General features: G+C 42.5%; 1 protein-coding gene across 1 annotated transcript in view; it reads left to right on the forward strand.

The window, feature by feature from the left end:
• The window catches only part of LOC138756301 (insulin-like growth factor-binding protein-like 1), a 66,730-nt gene extending 46,866 nt beyond the window's left edge, over positions 1 to 19,864 (forward strand). Inside the window, exons 2-5 of the mRNA XM_069922843.1 lie at positions 7,451 to 7,560; positions 14,280 to 14,396; positions 16,448 to 16,565; positions 19,042 to 19,864. Coding sequence (XP_069778944.1) covers positions 7,451 to 7,560; positions 14,280 to 14,396; positions 16,448 to 16,565; positions 19,042 to 19,187 — 491 coding nt within the window. The 3' untranslated portion in view covers positions 19,188 to 19,864. The remainder of the gene's footprint in view (positions 1 to 7,450; positions 7,561 to 14,279; positions 14,397 to 16,447; positions 16,566 to 19,041) is intronic.
• Positions 19,865 to 23,124: the final 3,260 nt, after the last annotated feature.

Below are 23,124 nucleotides of genomic sequence, written 5' to 3' on the forward strand. Positions count from 1 at the left end.
CCTCGGCGGGTGGGTGCTGAACAAGGTGCAGCACGCATCTGGCGGTGGCCTGGTCCAGGGCAGCGACCACATGGTAGAATTTGGTCATGTCGGACAAAATCTGGTGGAGGCCAAACTGGGCCTCCGCATGGACGAACCAGGTCTCTGGCTCCTGAACCCAGAATTCAGGTAGTTTCACGGCTTTAGTGCTGAACCCAGGCTCACTCATGATGGGTTCAAAGACGTTTGAACCAGTCGGGGTCACCAATTGTAGCGGCGGCTACACTGCTCCTGCAATAACATACGCAACCAGACGGATTGAGCTCAGTGAGCAGACTAGTTTATTGCAGGCTGCTGGGCTGCACTTATACTCCCAGCCCGGACCTGGCTGAGAACCGCACTGGAGGGCGCTGACGTCATCCGGGCATCAAGTGGTCCCCAAGCGCAGGTTTCTGAGTCCCGAGCTGGAAGGAAGGGAAACCCCCGACGGCATCATTTTGGCCGGCTGCCCCACCGCGTGGCTTGCAAGCGGGGCCGGTTCGCCTGCCTTATGGTGAGCCACCACAGTTGAATCTTTAGCAGGTCAAAGACAGATAATTCCAACAGAGGGAGCCCTCCTCCTGCCCCTTTGCCCACTGACACTAAAACCCCTGAGAATGATCCCCTGCTTGCTCCACCCTATAACTCTTGACTGCCTTGCCTTCTGGCACAGGCCTGTTTCCCATCCCTTCTGCTGAACTCTCAAATCAGGGACCTGTTCGATTCTTAACTTGCGTGGAAACAGCTGCAAGCAAATCTTGTCCTATTTCCAATATATGTGAGTTGAAGCAGCTTTGTACTGAGAGGCAAACTCCAGATTATGTAGAAGTTCAGCTGTGGTTTGTTGACACTACATGGATGTTCAGTTGGGGATTAGACGTACTACCAATTTTTATACGTTCACTGGATGTGACTGACAATATTTATTAGTCATCCTAAATTGCATTGAAAGAAGGAGGCATGTAAAAGGTCAATCTTGATGGCGAGTCTTTAGTCATGTATGGCAATGTATGTAAAAGGTCAATCTTGATGGCGAGTCTTTAGTCATGTACGGCAATACTGGATAAAAATAACAGATTTTCTTCACTTAATGAAAAGGTTTTTACAACTCTGTGTTTACAGCAATGGCAATTGTTACTATGGTGGAGAGATTTGAGCCCATGACTCTGGATCATTGGTCCAGAAATTTGTTTGTTAGAGTAGTTATTTTATAAAGCCTTGTCTCTTATTACTAAATTGTATATTTACCTTGATGAATACTCACACATTAAGTACTTAGTTTTTCCAGTTGCTGTTCAAAGTTTATTATAGCTCCTCTGTTTTCCCTTAACAATGTAAAGTTTAATTTAAACAGCCCAGTCAACAAAAAGGGATAGTTAATAAACCCATAGTGATTGAATGATCTCCCCATTGCATATCAAATCACTCTTTGTAATAAGCAAGATGGACATAGCACAACTGTACAGCACAGAAAATAGGCCCTTTGGCCCTTCTAGTTTGTGCCAAACTATCATTCTCCCTAGCCCCTCTGACGTACACTCCAACCATTTTGCTCTTCTAGAGGGCTTTGGTATTCTTGTTTAATAAGTGGATAAAGGTCTGGTGATGTCATCATGGCACAAGAAATTTTAACCAGACCACCTTTGGTTACAGAAGCCAGAGTAGAGTAAGGACCAAAGGAATGGTTGGATCAAGAAATTTAACTCCAAAGTTTACAAGAAAATCAATAAATTCCATCGCTTTTCTGGGGCCATGCTGTCCTTCCCCAAAAATATTTCCAAATATAGATGATGTGCTATGTTCTTCCGACAGCAGACTCCTTCCGACTGATATCCCGCCATGACGCCATCTAGCTGGTGCTTCCTGCCCAGTTTAAACAGGCTATTTTCTATGAAATGAGCTGTCAATGTGGGCTCAATTTTCAGAAGAATTTGGACAGGTAAATGGATAGGAGGGGTATGGAGTGCTACAGACTGGGTACAGGTCAATGTGAATAGGTGAATAATAGTTCAGTGCAGACTAGAAGGGCCAAAGGGCCTGTTTCTGTGCTGTAATGTTCTAAGGTTCTATGATTCTGTCTGGACCTCAGTCTATAGTCCAATCGATTCCTGCTAGAATGAAAATCAGAAAGAACAACATTTATATCTCTTTCATATTCTCAATTCCTTGTAAGTGCTTCATATTCAATGAACTCAAAATGTACACTTAATGTAATACATGGAATTTTGTAACTATAAGCAGCTGCCACAATCATTTCGCAAGCATAGCAAAAGGAAGGGAAAAACAAGTCATTCGTGTGTGTCTGCTATTCAATAAAATAATCACTTTTTCAAAATTTGCTGGGCCACTCCCCTGAATTAATCCTATATCCCTCAAACTGTAATGATGGTGATCATGTTTGCATTGTAACCAGCAATGTCTTAAGGATCACAGTTCCTATTTGATTATACTTGGCTGCCAGCAGGGGGATCACACAGACAAAGAGACTTCTGCATGAGAGATCTGTAATGGAGGCTTGCAAGCCTCATAGCAAACATCATGATGGAAGCTTACAACAACTTTAAAGAAAAAAACCTTTTCCTTCATCCATGTGTTGTTTGAGAACTCACATACGAATACAAGATGAAAAACGAATCAATTCATGCTCAAAAATGTATTAATCTCTATCTTGAATATAGTCAATAACTAAGCTTCCACAGCCCTCTTGGATGAAGGATTTAGAAATTTCACTGGTCCCTAGGTGAAGAACATTCTTTTATTAGACATTAATGGGCAATCCCCATTTTTAAGACAGTGCCCACCCCCCCCCCACCCCATCACCCCCCCTCCCCACCCCATCACCTCCCCCCCCCCACCCCCGACCACCAGTTCTAGACACCCCATCCAGGAGAAACCATGCCTGTAACGACCTTCTTATACATTGTCTGAACTTAGTGTGTTTCAGTAAAATCAGCTCTCTAAAAAGTATAGGCTAAGTCTACTAAATCTCTCATAATAAATCAATCTGTTCCATCCCCAAAAATCAAACTGTTAAGCCTATCTTTTACACCCTTGATCATAAGTATCATATAGAAAGACCAATCTTGTAAACAATATTCCAAATGCAGTGTCACCAAAGCTCTATATAATTGTTGTTAGATTGATAAAAACTGAAATCCAAGTTTACCTGATTGATCAAGGATCAGTAAAGGCTGTTCCTTAATGCATTGTATACCAGGTAGCTGCACCTTGAAATTAGGTGATGTCATCACTTGTGACCTTTTTAATCTGCATCTTTCTAAAGCAGTTACTCTGTGCATGTTCTCCAGACAGTTTCTTAAAGGTTGAATTTCACAATCATGAATCAGGACTATACTCTGTGATTATGGGTTTAGCAAGAATCCACCTACGCTGAAGTTTGCTTCAGGAATGGGAACTTAAATTGCAACTCAATAGTATACTAAAAGAAATCAAATTCTTAAGTCCAGCATTTTACATCTATATGATCCTATGAAACCAGAACTGCTATAGCACCAGCAATACCACTAGTGTGGGGTAGGGAGAGCAGGGAGTGAGTTCTCAGCATTGCTCCAAAGGGTTCAACCACATTAAACAGCTGTTAAAGGGGTCGATTATGTTTTTAAACTAAAATCCTGCAATTATTGGTCTGTGTCCAAGATGGCAGAGCCTGTGTTCAGCAGCGGCCTCAAAGGGCTGCAGACTCAAGTCAGGTCAAATTTGTATGCATCTGATTGTACAAGTACAAACCAACAAAACTGTGTTCTCTGGTCCTCGGTGCAAGACATGCAGACATACAGCCAGACATAAGACACATACAGACAAAAAATATACATGCAGGACAAGTAATTAATCGATGCAAATAAATAAATATTGGATGGATAGTGTGAGCATTTCCTCTGGTTGTTCAGCATTCTCACTGCCCATGGGAAGAAGCTGTTCATTAGCCTGGTGATGCTGGTTCTGATACTCCTGTATCTCTTCCCCAATGGGAGCAGCTGAAAGATGCTGTGTGCAGGATGGAAGGGTTTTGCAAGCCCTCTTCTGTCAGTGTAGATCACTTCGATGGGGGTGGGGGGAGGGAGATTCCAGTGATTCTCTCTCCCACTCTTATGGTCCTTTGGATTGTCCAGCAATAGACCAGCGCAGAGCTCTAGAGGTCTGGAGAACACCTCCTGTTGAGAAGGAGGAGTGTTGGAGAGGACCCGATAGGATGGCGACCATGGCAGCAGACCAACAAGGGGATCAGCGACTAAGGGACCTATAAAGGCTGCAAGCAGCTTGGGGTTGGGGAACCCCAGTGGGCTGCTGGAGACTGGCTTATGGGAACCAGGTATTGGAGCCAGAATTAGACAGGGTGCCAAGGGCAAGAAGGGCTCCTGAATGACCTCAGGCTCTGAAGGCTTCCTGATCATATCAGTGGTTTTGATCTGGAGCTGTGTTGCCGATGGATGGATGGATCGAACAGAGTGGCTGCAAAGGCTGTGGCAGTGCTGGAGGGGAATCTGCAGATACTCATTGACTTTGAAGGGACTCTCTTGTTTCTTTTTCTCTCTCACTGTAAGGAGCACAGAGCGACAATCTTTATCCGCCTTATGGCAGGCAGAAGGCAATTTTGTGTCATATTACATATTCTGTACTATTACATGACAATAAAAAAACCTTGAATCTTGAATAAATCTGACAATATTATTTTGCATTCACACATTGGCTGATATCATCCTTCCTTGTACAAAGGGAAAATTAATGAAAGAACAATTTTTTGAACAGTGGTAAGTTGCTTTGTAGAATTCACAGATGATTCCATCCGAATGAATGCCTGCAATCTGGTCACTGAGAAAATATTAGATGGAAACAACAGTAATCACGGTAATTGTATCTGACCCTAAAGCTCCAATGCCTGCCTTCCTCCCAGTGGCATTAGATCTGGTAGATCTCACAGCAACTCAAATGCTGGCAGTTGACCTAAATATGCTACGCGTTAGAGCAAGGACATGATCCTCAACCAAGAAGGAGCAGCCACAGTACAGCAGCAACCCATTCAGCATCACCTCATCTAGCAGTCATTCAGATTCTGGCCAATTTATGAACCTTTCATCTGCAAACTCAATACCCTCACGAGCACAAGATGTAACTTGAAGCGTTACATTGGGCCACAAGGAGGGGAAAATTCTAGGATTCATTTGAAATGAAAAAAAAAGATTCCAATTTCAATCCTAAAATGTCTGTTTCTCAATGATGAAAATATTCATTTCAAAAGAAATTTCTCAGAAAAGTAGGAAAGAGTAAAGATCACAAGATAAAGGAACAGAAGCGGGCCACTAGGCCTGAACTATGCTCACACCTAATTCCAATTTCCAGCCTTTTCCCCATATCCCTTGATATCCTTACTAATGAGATACTTATCAATTTCCTGTTTAAATTCTCCCAATGATCTGGCCTCCACCGTTGTTTGCGACAGTGAGTTCCACAGATTCACAGCCCTTCTTCAACATCTCTGTTTTAAAAGGATAATTTCTAACTTTAAGTTTGTGACCCTTTGTCCTTGATTCACCCACCAAGGGAAATGTGTTATCTACATCCACTCTGTCAAAACCTTTCAAAATGTCTCTATGAGATCCCCTCTCATTCATCTATACTCCAATGAATACAATCCAAGAGCTGCCAAACATTCCTCATACGTTAGCCCTTGTATTCCAGGAAGCATCCTAGTAAATCTCTGTACCCTCTCCAACAACATCACATTCTTTCTAAGATAGGGGGCCAGCTCCCCACCATGACTACCAGACCCCCCACATCTCCATCAGGCACGCAAAACTCAAAATGGTCAACCAGTTTACCTATCTCGGTTCATCGGATGCAAGGATCGACAACGAGATAGACAACAGACTCGCCAAGGCAAATAGCGCCTTTGGAAGACTACACAAAAGAGTCTGGAAAAACAACCAACTGAAAAACCTCACAAAGATTAGCGTATACAGAGCCGTTGTCACACCCACACTCCTGTTCGGCTCCGAATCATGGGTCCTCTACCGGCATCACCTGTGGCTCCTAGACTGCTTCCACCAGCGTTGTCTCTGCTCCATCCTCAACATTCATTGGAGCGACTTCATCTCCAACATCGAAGTACTCGAGGTGGCAGAGGCCGACAGCATTGAATCCACACTGCTGAAGATCCAACTGCGCTGGGTAGGTCACGTCTCCAGAATGGAGGACCATCGCCTTCCCAAGATCGTGTTATATGGCGAGATCTCCACTGGCCACCGAGACAGAGGTGCACCAAAGAAGAGGTACAAGGACTGCTTAAAGAAATCTCTTGGTGCCTGCCACATTGACCACCGCCAGTGGGCTGATATCGCCTCAAACCGTGCATCTTGGTGCCTCACAGTTTGGCGGGCAGCAACCTCCTTTGAAGAAGACTGCAGAGCCCACCTCACTGACAAAAGACAAAGGAGGAAAAACCCAACACCCAACCCCAACCAACCAATTTTCCCTTGCAACCGCTGCAACCGTGTCTGCCTGTCCCGCATCGGACTTGTCAGCCACAAACAAGCCTGCAGCTGACATGGACATTTATCCCTCCATAAATTTTCGTCCGCGAAGCCAAGCCAAAGAAGAAGAAGAGGGGGCCAAAAACTGTACACAGTACTCCAAATGAGGTCTTACCAATGCCCCATACAGCCTCATCAACACCTCTTTACTCTTATATACTCTTGAAATGAATGCCAACATAGCATTCGCTTTCTTCACTACCAATCCTACCTGTCATTAACTTTGAAGTTTCGTGCACGAGGACGTCCAGGTCCTTTTGCACTTCCGAGGTCTGAATTTTCTTCCCATCCAAATAGTACTCATCCAATATATTTCCAGGGCCAAAATGTAGAGCTGTATATTTCTCAACATTGTACCGCATCTGTCATATTTTTGCCCAGTCTCCTAATCTGTCAATATCCTTCTGCAATGTTATGGTTTCTTCGAACCTTCCTGCTCCACCACCTATATTGGTGTGATCTGCAAATTTGGCCACAAAACCATTCATTCCATAATCCAAATAATTAATATAAATTGCAAATAGCAGCAGCCCAAAGACCGACTCCTGTGGAATACCGCTTGTTACAGGCAGCCATTCTGAACGGGATCCTTAATTTTAATACTTTGCTTCCTGCCTATCAGCCAATTTTCTATCCAGTCTAATATTGTCCCAGTAACTCCATGGGCAAATATCACAACTGGAAATTTCAAATTGCTGTGCATGTGCATAGGGAACCAATGTTTAATATGTTCGGTTTCTGAAAGATAGATTTCTTCAGCCTATTCTCTCTCAGCTCCTGTAACTATCATCTCCCCAAAGTCTATCCATAATATGCACAGAGAAGTCATTGCTATGTAGCTTTTGTTTCTAAAAAATAAAACTTTCTAATCTGCTCTATTACAGGGCCTGTAATTGTTCTCTCTCCAAAGTCGGTCCTGAATGTGACAGGTGCCCAAGTCTACTTGGCGTGTGAAGTGAAAGCTGTTCCCACCCCTATTGTCACCTGGAGGAAGGTAGGACACTGATAACCAGCATGATGTCTGCTTTTTCTTCTCTCGGGAAATTGTTCATATGAAATCAGCAGGTCATTATGATAGTTTTCAAAAGTAACAGTTTTCAGATTTGTTATTTTGCATGAAGTTTTCCTTCAGAAATGTTAGGCCTCATATTATATGTTTTAAATGAGCTTTTTCTCTGTAATACTATACTCTAAACATTTGCTTTATTTTGCAGCCCCTGTTGTATTTAAGTATAGATTGACTTGCCTGAATAAAAGTTTATTGTTGTATATTGGTAAACATGACAATAAATAATTCAACTCAATTCAATTCCATTTATATTTCTCGTTATTTTTAAAAACTAAATGGTTGACATGTCAGTGAAGTCTGCACTCTGCTTGTCAACTGGTTAATGAGCACAAATGTGGAGAGGAACATTTAGTTATCATGAGTTGCTCTCCAACATGTGTTCAGTATCAGCTACAAGAACAGTCCTTAAGTGATATAGAAGGTGAAGTGGACAGACTTGTATCAGCAAAGCAAGTCCTATGGGAAATAAATATCCTATACCAGAGGAGGTTTACTAAGAGAGCAATAAACACTCCAGAAATACATAGGCAGTCTAGTATTGCAATAAACAATCCACTACTGTGATAGTCAGTCCAGTATTGGCAGTGAGTCTGACATTGTAATGGTCATTTTTACATCAAATGTGCTTGAAAATTGCACTAAGGTTCAACAACGTCAGCAAAGCTGCAATTGGTTAGTCTATTGATGCAGTGGAGAGTCCAATCTTTCCAATGGACAATCCATTTCTGTGCCATTTCATAACCCCAATAGAGAGTCCAAAACTGTGCCAGACCTATACTGTATCAAACTATGCAATATCATACACAGTCTAAAATGGTGACAAGTAGTTCAATGTGACAGTGAACATTCTGGGATTATAAAGCATACTATTAAATCTTTAGGGTTAGTCTAACGCTATGAAATCTATCTAATACTGCAGAGTGCAATGCAGAATTCTGACGGATAATTCAATTTTGTGATAAGCACTCCATCACCCTGACTGACAATATAATGAAGTAGCAGGCAGTGCCTAGGTGCAAAAGAGGCCAATTTTCCAGTATAATCTAAAATCTTGATACTCAGTTCAGTTCTCTAACAGGCAGCCCATTTGCAAGGATCAAGCAAATGTGTAGTGCACTGCTACTGCTTACAGAGCCTTTGCTTATTGCAAATGCTTTGAAGTTAAGACAAATTACCATGAGTTTTTGGTGCACCTTGGAACGCAAATGAATGCACTCAGAAACATGTGAGAAGTACAAATATATTTAATAGCTTACAATCAATGGCCAGTAGATACAATAGTCCTCAGGTGAATCTGAGGTAAGGCGGGAAAACCAGGATTTATATTGGGGTAGGTGAAGGTGGAACCAAGGGAGGAGTCAGCCATCTGAACAATACATAGACAATGAATTCAGGTTCACTGCATTCACCCCTTCCTTCAGAATAGAACCTGCATGTGAAAAACAGAGGCCATACATTAAAAAAACTAATAGTTTACAAATATTTACAAGTTGAGTCTGTCAGGAGGTCTAATTACTCTAGTTGAGTGTCTCAGAACTGGAAAACTTTGGGCTTCCTGAACTTCCTGGACCCCCTGTGGTACCGGGTTACTGGTTCTCGAGGGCTCTGGTTCTGGTCGCAGAGTGGATTGGACCATTTACCAAGCAGAGTCATCAGGAACAGGGTGGGGTACTCGGTGGTTCCTGGCTTGTTTGAGGCGTCAGATCCTCAGTTCCAGCAGGTGCAGGTCTCTGATCAAGACAGTGTCCTCTCTGTCATCAGGGTATGCCACGTAGGCATACGTTGGGTTGGCATGCAGCAGGTACACCTTCTCATTCAGGGGGTCTGTCTTGCTCTTCCTCATGTGCTTTCTCAGCAGGACTGGCCTCGATGCCATTAGCCAAGCTGGGAGGGTGGTCCCAGATGGGGATTTCCTCTGGAAAGTAAACATTAGCTCGTGAGGAGTTGCTTTGTTTGCAGTGCAGAGAAGCAACCTTATGGAATGAAGCACTGTGGGCAAAACTTCTTGCCAGAGTGAGTCTGGAAGGCCTTTGGACCAGAGAGCCAATTTCATGGCTTTCCATACCTTTGTGTTTTCCTTTTCAATTTGTCCATTCCCCCAGGGTTTGTAGCTGGTCATCCTGCTTGAGGCAATACCTTGTATGAGCAGATACTGGAGTAACTCTTTGCTCATAAATGATGAGCCCCGGTCGCTATGGATATAGCTGGGATATCCAAACAAGGAGAAAATAGAATACAAGGCCCTGATGACTGTGGTGGTGGTCATGTCTGGGCAGGGGACAGCAAACGGAAAACGTGAATACTCGTCGATGACATTGAGAAAGCGCATGTTTCCATTGGTGGAAAGGAGGGGACCCTTGAAATTGACACTGAGTTGTTCAAAGGGGCAGGATGCCTTTATCAGGTGCGCTTTGTCAAGGCGGTAGAAGTGTGGTTTGCACTTAGTTCAGACCTGGCAGGACCTGATCATTTCACTGATATCTTCAATGGTGTAGGGCAGGTTGCATGTCTTGAGAAATGAGCCATGTGAGTGATGCCTGGGTGTCAAAACTCATGGTGTACTGACTGCAACTGGCCGGTGTATGCAGAGGCACAGCTTCCTCTTGACAGGGCATCTGGAGGCTCATTGAAAGTACCTGGCTTGTATGCTATGTCATAATTATAGGTGGAGAGTTCAATCCTCTACCTTGCAATCTTGTCAATCTTTATTTTACCCCTTTTTGCATTATTAAACATGAATGCCACTGATCACTGGTTAGTGAGCAGTATAAATTTTCTGCTGGCCAGGTAATGCCTCCAGTGCTTGATGGCTTTTACAATGGCTTGGCCCTCTTTCTCCACTGATGGGTTCTGAAGCTTGTGGCCTTGTAGGGTGTTGGAGAAAATGGCAATTGGCCTGCCTACCTAGTTAAGGGTAGCGGCCAGAGCTACATCAGAGGCATTGCTTTCCACCTGGAACAGCGCATTCTTGTCCACTGCATGCATGGTGGCCTTTGCGATGTAGCTCCAAACGTAGTCGAAATGTGCCTGGCCTTCAACCAATAATGGGAAGGAGGTAAACTTTAAGAGGGGGTGGACTTTATCTGCATAATGAAGGACCCACTATGCATAGTAAGAAAAGAAGCCTAGGCATCTCCTTAAAGCCTTCATGGTCATGGATCAGGAGGTCTAACAGGGGGTGTTTTTGATTGGGGTCAGGACTAATGATGCCATCCTCCACCACATAGCCCAGAATTGCCAGACATTTAGTCCAGAATGTGCGTGAGAGTCATGGATTTGGCTGTGTGGAGAAACTTCTGGATGTTGGCATCGTGGTCTTCCAGAGAGGGTCCACAAATCATTACATTGTCGAGATAAGGGAAGGTGGCCTTTAACCCGTATCCGTTGACCATTTTGTCCATTTGTCTCTGGAAGACCGAGACCCAATTAGTGATACCAAAAGGGACCCTCCAGAACTGATACAACCGTCCGTCTGCCTCAAATGCTGTGTAGGGTTGGTCCTCGGAACAGATCGGTAACTGATGATATGCAGCTTTCAGGTTGATGATTGAATAGACCTAATACTGCGCAATTTTGTTTACCATGTCCGAAATTCAAGCGGGGGGGTGGGGGGTGTGGTGGTATACGTCCAGGAGTGTGAAACGATTAATTGTTTGACTATAGTCAATCACTAGCTTGATCTTTTCTTCCCCTTTCACGACTACCACCTGGGTTCTCCATGGGCTGTTACTAGGTTCAATGGTATTTTCTTTAAGCAGCCGATGCATCCCAGTTCTAATAAATTGCCAATCCCCTGCACTGTTCCGCCTGTTCTTTGTAGCTGTCAGCTTGCAATCAGGAGTCAGGTTTGGAAACAGTGGGGAGGGTGGATTCAATATTTATGGTGGAGAGACCACATGATGGGTCCGGCTTTTGGGACCCTCCGTTCTACACCATAATTGGAAGAAGTGGGCCAGAGTACTCCATGGTCACGCTTTTAAGGTGACACAGGAAGTCCAGGCCCAGCAACACAGAAGCACACAAATCCTTCAGTACATACAATCAGAACCTACAAAATTCAGAACCTACAATATAGATGTTCTATACAATACCCCTGGATAGTCACAGAGTGTGAGTGTGATGCTAGGTAAATAAGATAGTCCGTCGGATACATTTTTAAGTTATACTGCAGAGCAGTCGCAGAGTTTATAAAGCTCTCAGTGGAGCCAGTCAATCAGTCAAGTGTCCGTTTATTCTTACCTCCATCATCAAGTTGTTCAATTGATGGGTATTCCCTGATCCAGAATGACTGATGCCAGTATCTTGGAAACCATATTGCTCCCCACGTCGATGTTAACTCTCTCCCCTTGGTCCACGGGCAGACAAGATGGCATCGACCACGAGGCATGGCAAGATGGCCACCATTGCTTCCCGGGATGCTTTACTTCTGGTGGCAGCTCTCAGCATGAGGTGCAGCCAACATGCTGGTGGTGAGCAGCATGGAGAGGCTGGGGCCGGCACTTTGGGACTAGGACACCGGTCGAACAACAATTTGGGGGTCGCACACATGGTCGCCCTCTGGGTTTCCTTTAGCCCTGCAGACCTTCACCCAGTGCCTTCACTTACCATATCCTGAGCATATGACACCCTTCGCAGGGCATCAGGTGCGGGGTTGCTGTGTCTGTCCACAGAAGTAGCATCTCCAGTCACACGTGGCCACAATTGTCAGTGGTGGAACTGTGGGGGTCGCTGGTGTCCCACTTCTAAAAAGGCACTGCTTTCACCATGAGGTTGTCAGCTCCTAGTCGGGCTTGTTCAAGCGCTTTCGCCAGCTCCAGGGTTCTGGCCAAGTCTTTCTTCCCCAACACTAGCAGTCACTGTCTCGTATACCTCGACCTCACTCCTACCATGAGGGTGTCCCAGATTTGTTCCTCCTCTCTCACCCAGGCCATGACTGCTTTGTAGTAGCATTTTCTAGTCAGGGCCCACAGTTCCAGGACATAATTGTCCAGCGACTCACCTGAGTGTTGCTGATGTTGAGAGAGTTGGTGTCTCACCAGCACATCGTTCTGAGACCTCACGTAGCAGGCCTTCAAGCCTTCTAAGGCCGACACGTAAGAAGCACAGTCTCTGATAACTGTGAATCCCTTGGGGCCGACTCGAGAGAGAAGTACAAACCTCCAGAGACTATTGGAGTTGAAGACGTCTTATGTGGCTGTCAGAGTCAACTGGAAGCACTCCAGCCAGTAGGCAAATTCCTCCGGGGCCTCTGAGGACAGAGGGTTGACCTGGAATATGACTGGCTTCAACAGGACTTCCATCCTGCTTCAAAGTTAAGCTATTAAAAGTGTAACATGACTGATTGCACTCAGAGACAAGTGAGGAGTACAAACATGCTTTTAGTAGCTTACAATCAATGGCTGGTTTTACACAATAGTCCTCAGGTGAATCTGAGATAAGGAGGGAAAACCAGGGTTTATATTGGGGTAGGTGTGGGTGGAGCCAAGGGAGGAGCCAGCCATCTGAACCACACACAGACAGTGAATTCAAGTTCACTGCACACCCCCCTTCTGTAGACTAGGAGTTCTGAAGTCTAGAAGCATTAAGTTCACATAATTAAGCACAGTAAAACTACGTATTGATGATTTCTTTAAAGCAAGTGATAGTGTGGAGGAAAGAGTTTCTTCTCCAATACAGGATGCTTCATCCTCTATACACGCTATAGATATGGCAGGAGCTGCACTGTTGAGCTCCAATTTGCCGACACTGGCATCAGGGCTTGCTTTCTCAACTCACTTCCAGCAGACTCTTCTGAAAATGGCACATTGAATGTCAAACACAGAGCAAAGCAACACTCTTGATGTGAATCAATGAATGATGAGCCTAGAACTTTAGGTTGGGGGTGGGGGGGAATGAAATGTAGCAAATAAGATTTTGAAGTTTTAAGGTTCAAAAAGGGAGAACAGATCAAAGAAAGTACAGGTACTTCAGTTTTTAATGGAGGAAAGTAAATTCAGTGAAATTGATCAACTTTGGCATTAGCTTGAGGGTTGCAATGGTTATTCTTCTGGTACCCATCACATAAAACATCCTACTAATTTTACCCTTCAGTGCAGGAGAAAATGTGGAGAAGAAACACAAAAGCAGAATGATATTTAGATGCATCAGAAGGTCTTCTCGTCATTATTCTAGTTGTACATAAAAACAGAGGCAAGAAAGAGGCAATTCAGAACTTTGAGTTGGCCATTCAATTCTTGTCCTCAGTTCTACTTTCCTGTGGGTCACCTTAGTCCTTGAATCCTCTGCAGATCATCATTTTTATTAGTTGTTGCATTGTAGGAGCCAGACTCTCAAACGCGGGATAGGGAACAGATAATTTGACAGGTATGAGTATAATTCCTATCGCTAATAAAATATGTAACCAGATGCATGTTGATACCTGTTATTGGGTGTAAGTTCTCATTTTACTACTATTTTAAAATGTGAATTTGTAAGTTCCCACATCTGCAAACTAAGTTGCTTAAGCATATAGTCCAAGGCACAAAATTCTGTTCATTCATTATTGTACATCTTCATTGTATTGGTCTGTTTTAGATTTCTATTTATTATTTTGTTTATTGGTTCTTTTATCATTCCGTTGATATTTATCCCTTGGTTGTGAGCAGGTCACTGAGTCACCCAAGGGAGTAAAGCTTTTGGAAGAGTTGCCTGGAGATCGGGTTAATGTTGCAGTTCAGGTTCGTGGTGGACCATCCAAACATGAAAGCACTGGATGGGTTCTGGTAAGTAGTGAATTTGACCTATGCAGAGATTAGCTGATACAGCAATGAGTGCATACAGAGGCAATCATAACAGGGACGAGTCTTTTTTTAACAAGTGGAGCAGGAGAAAGTGCATCAGGTACTAATATAGGACAGAATTCAGTTCTGTCTGTGTCTGCGTGGGTTTCCACTGGATGGTCCGGTACCCCCCCCCCCCCCCCCCCATATACCAAAAAATATTAGAAAGTTCATTGGTCACATGGGTGTATTTGAGCAGTGCAGGCATGTGGGCCAAAAGGGGCTGTTACCATAGTACATCTCTAAATTAAGAATTCTGCACAAGATACATAACTATCTCCAAGAGGAAGATTAATTCAAAGGGGTAACAGATTGGAATGCACTTTCAGCATTATTCTTTTCCATCTGGGAGAAGGGTATTAGCCTTTATCACTGAGAGAAAGTCTAACAGTCCATCTCATGTCTTTTATCCAAATTAGTTTGCATTGTTTAGAGATGAAATAATTTCAGAGTTTTCTTCAAGAATTGAAGCATTGAAAGGAGCACATTTATTTAAAGTACCTAGCTTTCCCTGTCTGGTTCAAGATTGTCTCTTTTTTCTGGCATACCCATAGCCTGATGGAGCCCAATGAAAGCTCTGTTGTCTTTTTCCTCCTCACTGTACCCATCTTCCATCTGGCCAATCCCCTGATCCCAGTGGCTGAACCCCTCTTCCAGCCACATTCCCTTTGTCAACTGCCTCACCTAGCACTTTAACAGTTTTCTGTTTTCTCTGTAACAAGAGGAGTCTTGTCCTTTTAACAAAAATGAGATAGCAAACCCAGTTAGAAACTTGACTTGATTAACCTTTTCCTTATTTTCTCACCGTGTGTTTGCTTTTGTGAACTTTTAAATTCAAAATGGCACTGGAGCATTTGGGCTTTTTTTTGTCGGCTGTGTGGAAAACATGCAAAACTAAAATTGTCACTGTATATACCTATATTTGGCAATATATAAAACCATTGTGTAGATTTACAGACTCATAAATAACTTTCTGAATTGCTAGTGCCCCTCAATGGCAGCCAAAATAAATCATGGCAATTTACATCTTAGATTGTATAAATTACCAAGATCATTCTATGTTAGCTATTGTTTTCCAAAGTTCCCAGGGTTCTTTGGATATTCTGCGTTCCTACTTCCTGAGAGTGCAATGTTGTGAATTCCTCTCTGCCACATGGTCTGCTCCATCATCGAATCGAATCAACTTCACTGGAAGGTACAGCCAATCTTTCACTCCCTGAGCTGACTAAACTGGAAACGGATATCTCCTACACATAACTCTCCCTAATATTTAACCAGAAAAGGAGGAGCTGTTGCATTTAATAAAAGGGGTCACTAAAGATACAATTTATTTGTTAAAATAGATGGTTACTTTTTAATATTATTTCCTTGGTTTATATTAGTGGTACCTTTTCAATGAAAAACAATATTAAATGTTTCCATCAGTACTGTGGTTATCGTGGCCAGTACTATATTGGAACGTGGAACATTACCAGTCAGTACCCTTCAGCCCACGCTGTTGTGCCAACCTACATAAACCTACTCCATCACAATCTAATTTTTCCCAACCTCAAATCCATAACTTTCTATTTTTCTTTCATCCATGTGTCTACCCTTTGAATGTCCCTATTGTACCAGCCTCCAACTTTAGCCCCACATTCCAGGCACCACCACTCTCTATGTAAAAATACTTACCTCTGATATTTCTGCTAAACATTCCTCTACTCACCTTAAACACGTTTCCTCTGGTATTTGCTAATTTTTTATTAAATTATATTTTAAATTTAGACTAAATTTAGACTAAATTTAACAGGTCCTTCCGGCTCATGAATCTGTGTTGCCCAAATACACCAATTATCTTACAAACCCCTACTGTTTTGACAATATATAGTATTCATATTGAATTAATCCTGGTCATTTGCGCAGTTTTTGCATGTTGACAGTTCACTACTCAATAATTGTTAATTCTACATATAATATTTGTAACTCAAATCTTTTTCCCCCAAATAATTTAGATAAATCCACTGACAAAGGAAGATGAAGGTGTTTACCAATGTCATGCCAGCAATATCCTTGGAGAAGCTCAGACTGAAGCCACAATTAAGGTCACGAAGAAAGCCATTATTATTAAAGGTGCAATTAATATTTAGGAATAAAATAACCAAGTGGTAGCCTGTTGGGACATTATGTTTTATTAGAAAATGTGTAGGATCTGCAAGAAAGTATAGTAATCGGGTCCAATTCACCCAGGAATTCAGAGGAGAATATTTCAATTAAAATATTTCAAGATGGAGTTTTCCAACTATTTATTGCATTGAGTGAACACCTACAGAAGTCAGAGGAAAGGATGCTTGAATGTAATGTGGGTCTAGGAGGCATATTTATAGAGAGGTACATGTAGTCTACTGATTGGGAACAAGGAAGCTTTTCTGGATTGATGAGAAACAAGTTTCCCAAACACATAGCAAATCCTTATTGTGGGGAAAGTTACAATTTAGCATCAGTATTGTAAATCTAACCACAACACTGATTTTGTACTAAAGTAATTCTTTTAAATATCATTTGCAGCTTTCTGTATTATTTGTAAGGGATTCACAGGGGCTCCCTTTTTTGGTGGGTGGGGGAGTAGAGAGCAGTTAATGCCCTTTTTTTCATGGTCCGAAATGAATGGAGCACTCTTGTACTATGGTCACTGTTACACAGCAGTTTAAGTTCTTTAAAGTTGTGCTTTGCTCAATGCATCATATACTTTTATAAATCTGGAGACTGCTTTATTTTTAAAACATTATTTACTGTGTGAGTAATCTGTTTTTTTCTTTCATCTTGCATCAAAGTACACCTTTCAAACATTTTTTTTCTCTTTCACTTCCCATCATTTCTAATCTCGAATACCTGTTCTCTGGTGCTCTTTTTCCTCTCTTCCACTGGTTTCCCTCTGCTCTTTTTTTGTTTCTTGAATATTAATCTATATATTCCTGTTTATCTGGGGCAGAAGTTCATCGTTGATCACGAGTCATTGAATAAAAGCATAGAAAGGTACAGCATGGAAATGGCCCTTTTGCCCCACTTTGAGTACACTACTTGTGATGTGACTATAGGCCAATTCCATTTGCCTGCATTCGGCCAATATTCCTTTCCTACCCAAGCTCCTGTTCAAGCTCCTTTAAATGATGTAATAATATCTGCCTTCACCACCTCATCGGGCAGCTGATTCCAAATATTCACCACCCTCTTCATGAAAAACCTACCCCTTGATCACCTGTGCCTCTAGTTCTAGAATCATCTGACCTGAGAGTTAAAGAGATTTGGGAGTATCTGCCCACTATGAACTCTTCTTCCAGCACCCAGTTCCATTAACTGCAAATGCCACTTGACTACATTTTGATCACTAATGAAGAAGAATTCTGGCAGTCTCCTTTTTATTCTTGCACATTGTCTCACACAGACAGTATTATCAATAACCAAAGCTGTCTACCATATAAATTATGTAATTTGTAATTATCCTTTATTCCCCTTTTTTTATTGTCACTTTATTCTATAACTTAAGACAAACTATCATCAATAATGTTTTGGAAGAATGCACTAAAGAGGAGTCACAGCAAAAAAGGATAGTATGACACTTGAAACACTGCCTCCAATGTCCCCTGAAGGAGACAACCTTTGTACACAATGACAGCAGAGGAGCCATGATTTCACAACCTTGTCAGAATGGAGCTCTCTTGTACTATGGTCACTGTTACACAGCAGTTACACAAGAGAGTCTGCAGATACTGGGTTGAATGCAATACACAAATGTGCTGGAGAAACTCAGCTGGTCACGCAGCATCAATGGGAAGTAAAGGTTAACCAATGTTTCAGGCCTGAGCCCTTTGTCAGGTACCTGGCCCAGAACATTGGTAACCCTTATCTCCTATGGACGCTGCCTAGCCTCCTGAGTTTCTCCAGTCTATTTGTGCATTGCACCATTACACAACAGTCAATTTGCACATTACTGTACTGCAAAACAAAATTTAATTTAGTTTGGAAATATTATCTCGGATACTATGGATAATTTACTGAAGCAGCATTCATGCTCTCAGTCTAACATCACTTGGGATCTTTAATAATGTAGGAATACAATGTGGGAATATCAGGTCTTTACGTGCAAGTCATAAGAGTGAGGCTAGAATTGAATTTTCAGGAGGAAAACTGCTACCAAATGAGCCAGGAATCTTCCTTAGGATGAGTTCATCCTTTTTCATGTAAAGGAAGGATCACAGTTGTATCTTCTGCATTGCTCTTATCCTAACCAATTTTATATTTTAAAGTTAACCTTGCCTGGAGAGGTCATGCACCCTCTCTAATGAAAGGTAGTAGAGTATCAATTCAGCATATAATGTTTCAGTCCCATTTGAAACCTGCGAGCATGAAGGTTGAAATGTGTGAAATCAGGGGAAACTTTTTTATAAAACATTTTCCATCCAAAGAAGACCAGATGCAAATGGTCAAAATCAGCTAGTTCTTGGCCAAAAGCATATTGAATTTTATATCTTTAGCATCGTCTGTTACTTTCTTTTTGCTGCATATGGCTTTAGACTGCTACTTAATTGTTGGGTTGTCATTTTCTCAGGTAAAAAGGAAAAGAACCTTCAAAAGGAAGAGGGAGGTAAAAAGGAAAAGAACCTTCAAAAGGAAGAGGGAGGTAAAAAGGAAAAGAACCTTCAAAAGGAAGAGGCAGATAAAAAGGAAAAGAATCTTCAAAAGGAAGAGAATTAAGTATCGGCCAACTCCATACCAATAAATCCTTTCTCTGCATTTTAGAGTTAGATAAAAGTGAAACTTAATAAATTGAAAATTATGTATTTTGTACCATTTTGTTCCACTTTTGTAAAGTTTTTATGAAAACTTGGGTAGGTCTGGTATAAAATGATTGGCTTTTGTGGAATATCACAGTGCACGTTTTAAAATATCTTGGGTGTTTGTGAAGAGGAAGTGCTTAGGATTGCCAATGTTTGAAGCTCAATGACTGTACAAAACATGGAGAGGGGAAGTTATACCTTAACACCATTATCAGAGTATTTCATCCTACATTACTACATTTTAATTTCACAGTAAAGCTCTTGATATAATATGTAACTCTTAGCTGTGCATTAGTTGTGTTGTTTTCAGTGCTAATGAGTAGTCTTTGAATAGATTTCTTTAAAAATTGAGTTTTTTTTCTATTTTTAAAGAATTTAATCTTCAACTTTACTGTACTGACTTGGTAAAACTTGTGCAGCTGCCTAATTTCCATGCATTATTTTTTATCAGAAAATGGATGTGACACAGCTCTGTTTTGGCTGCTCTGGCTCATCTATAATGGAGGTTTCCAACAAGGGCTATGACGTTTAACAGTTATCTTTGTTGTGTAATCCTTTAAAAAGTGTTTTAATAAAGATTATTGTTGCCCTTCATTTTGCTCCATTTTATTTATCAAGCACTTATTTATCTCCCATTTTCTGACCCTTGGCAATTGCATCCCCTTGAAGAAAGTAATGAAAAGGAAATCTCACCATTTTGTTGTTTTGGCTATTACCAATTTAACATGTTTAGCCTAAAATTGCCTCATCATGGTTCAAATATCTTTACAGAAAGAGCCTCCTGCAAGATAATGGGCATCATGGAGTTTGAACAGATAAAAGGGAAGATATAAGTATGTGGGAATACAGAACTTAGATAGGAGTTTATTGCTTCTTGAGGGTAGCACAGTTAACGCAGAGGTTAGCACAATACTGTTATAGGGCCAGTAACTGGGGTTCATACATGGTGTTGTCTGCAAGGAATTTGTACATTTTCATTTAATTGCATTGTATTGAGTTGTCAGTAGATATGTATCAGCTTATTGCTCTACTTCTTCCTCTCTTATGGTCCTAGTAGAATAGTGACTATTCATCAAAATTAATTAATTGTCTCTGGAGAATTTTGGTACATCCTGAAAATAGCTGTATAAATGCAACTCTGTCTTTCCAATTCTACTTCCTTTCATTCACATTATACCCCCACCGAATTTTTGAATGTATTAACTTATGTCATCAGCAATTTATCTGTTTTTTAATTGATTAACTTACAAGGGTTTTGGGAACATCTAAAATCTGTGCGATAGTGTGACCATTCCCAGCCCATCAATTCTCTGAATTAATGGAATTCTTCCAATTAGTTTCTGAAGCAAAACACTCAGTTATGGAAAAAGAAGGAAATGAAGAACTGTTAGTCACAAAATAAACCTACAAGACTAAATCTGATAAAGGATGATTCAGGAGAGCTGAAGAGAACACTTTTTCAGAGAAACAGAAGGATTTATTAGTTCATTCATTTTATCCTGTGAGATTAATTATTCTGAGATAGATGTGGGAACAGTCACTAATGTTTTAAACTTGGATGGCTACTAACTAAACATACAACCCAGGACAAGAAATATGATGTACACATTAGACAGAACATAAATTGAGGTTCTCCAAATTTGTTTACAAATTTTTCCTGTTTATGAAGTGAAATCTGTATCCTGGATTTTGGGCCTCATCAAACTCTGCTCCTATGTGTAGTATTTGTGGCTCCAGAGGTTAAAGCTTGATCCAATCCCTTTTTACTATCTCTTCTTTCTTTGGCTTGGCTTCGCGGATGAAGATTTATGGAAGGGTATGTCCACGTCTGCTCCAGGCTCATTGATGACTGACAAGTCCGATGTGGGACAGGCAGGCACGGTTGCAGCAGTTGCAAGGGAAAATTGGTTGGTTGGGCTTGGGTGTTGGGTTTTTCCTCCTTTGTCTTTTGTCAGTGAGGTGGGCTCTGCGGTCTTCTTCAAAGGAGGTTGCTGGCCGCCAAACTGTGAGGTGCCAAGATGCACGGTTGGAGGCGATATCAGCCCACTCGCGGTGGTCAATGTGGCAGGTACCAAGAGATTTCTTTAAGCAGTCCTTGTACCTCTTCTTTGGTGCATCTCTAGCTCAGTGGCCAGTGGAGAGCTCGCAATAGAACACGATCTTGGGAAGGCGATGGTCCTCCATTCTGGAGACGTGACCCATCAGCGCAGTTGGATCTTCAGCAGCATGGATTCGATGCTTGCGGACTCTGCCAGCTGGAGTACTTCGATGTTGGTGATGAAGTCATTCCAATGAATGTTGAGGATGGAGCGGAGACACCGCTGATGGAAGCGTTCTAGGAGCCGTAGGTGATGCCAGTAGAGGACCCATGATGCGGAGCTGAACAGGAGCGTGGGTATGACAACGGCCCTGTACACGCTGATCTTTGTGTGTTTCTTCAGGTGGTTGTTTTTCCAGACTCTTTTGTGTAGTTTTCCAAAAGCGCTATTTGCCTTGGCGAGTCTGTTGTCTATCTATTTGTCGATCCTTGCATCAGATGAAATGGTGCAGCCGCGGTAGGTAAACTGGTTGACCGTTTTGAGTTCAGTGTGCCCGATGGAGATGTGGGGGGGCTGGTGGTCATGGTGGGGAGCTGGCTGATGGAGGACCTTAGTTTTCTTCAGGCTGACTTCCAGGCCAAACATTTTGGCAGTTTCCACAAAACAGGACGTCATGCGCTGGAGAGCTGGCTCTGAATGGGCAACTAAAGCGGCATCGTCTGCAAAGAGTAGTTCACGGACAAGTTGCTCTTGTGTCTTGGTGTGAGCTTTCAGGCACCTCAGATTGAAGAGACTGCCATCCATGCGGTACCGGATGTAAACAGCGTCTTCATTGTTGAGGTCTTTCATGGCTTGTTTCAGCATCATGCTGAAGAAGATAGTAAAGAGGGTTGGTGCGAGGATGCAGCCTTGCTTCACGCTGTCGTCAATGGAGAAGGGTTCGGAGAGCTCATTGCTGTATCTGACCCGACCTTGTTGGTTTTCGTGCAGTTGGATAACCATGCTGAGGAACTTGGGGGGGCATCTGAGGCGCTCTAGTATTTGCCAAAGCACTTTCCTGCTCACGGTGTCAAAGGCTTTGGTGAGGTCAACAAAGGTGATGTAGAGTCCTTTGTTTTGTTCTCTGCACTTTTCTTGGAGCTGTATGAGGGCAAAGGCCATGTCAGTAGTTCCTCTGTTTGCGCGAAAGCCACACTGTGATTCTGGGAGGACATTTTCGGCGACACTAGGTATTAGTCTATTAAGGAGAATCCTAGTGAAGATTTTGCCTGCAATGGAGAGCAGTGTGATTTCCCTGTAGTTTGAGCAGTCTGATTTCTCACCTTTGTTTTTGTACAAGGTGATGATGATGGTATCACGAAGGTCCTGAGGCAGCTTTCCTTGGTCCCAGCAGAGCATGAAAAACTCATGCAGTTTGGTATGCAAAGCTTTGCCGCCAGTCTTCCAGACCTCTGGGGGGGTGGGGGGGGGGGGGAGGAATTCTATCCATACCTGCTGCTTTGCCACTTTTCAGTTGTTTAATTGCCTTATATGTTTCTTCCCAGGTAAGGACCTCATCCAGCTCTAGCCTCAAGGGTTGTTGTGGGAGCTGGAGCAGGGCGGATTCTTGGACAGAGCAGTTGGCACTGAAAAGGGATTGGAAGTGTTCTGACCATCGATTGAGGATGGAGATCTTGTCGCTGAGGAGGACTTCGCCGTCTGAGCTGCGCAGAGGGCTTTGGACTTTGGGTGAGGGGCCGTACACAGCCTTTAGTGTCTCATAAAAACCCCTGAAGTCGCCAATGTTTGCACTAAGCTGGATTCGTTTGGTGAGGC

This window comes from Narcine bancroftii, chromosome 3 (assembly GCF_036971445.1).
Source record: "Narcine bancroftii isolate sNarBan1 chromosome 3, sNarBan1.hap1, whole genome shotgun sequence".
NCBI lineage: Eukaryota > Metazoa > Chordata > Chondrichthyes > Torpediniformes > Narcinidae > Narcine > Narcine bancroftii.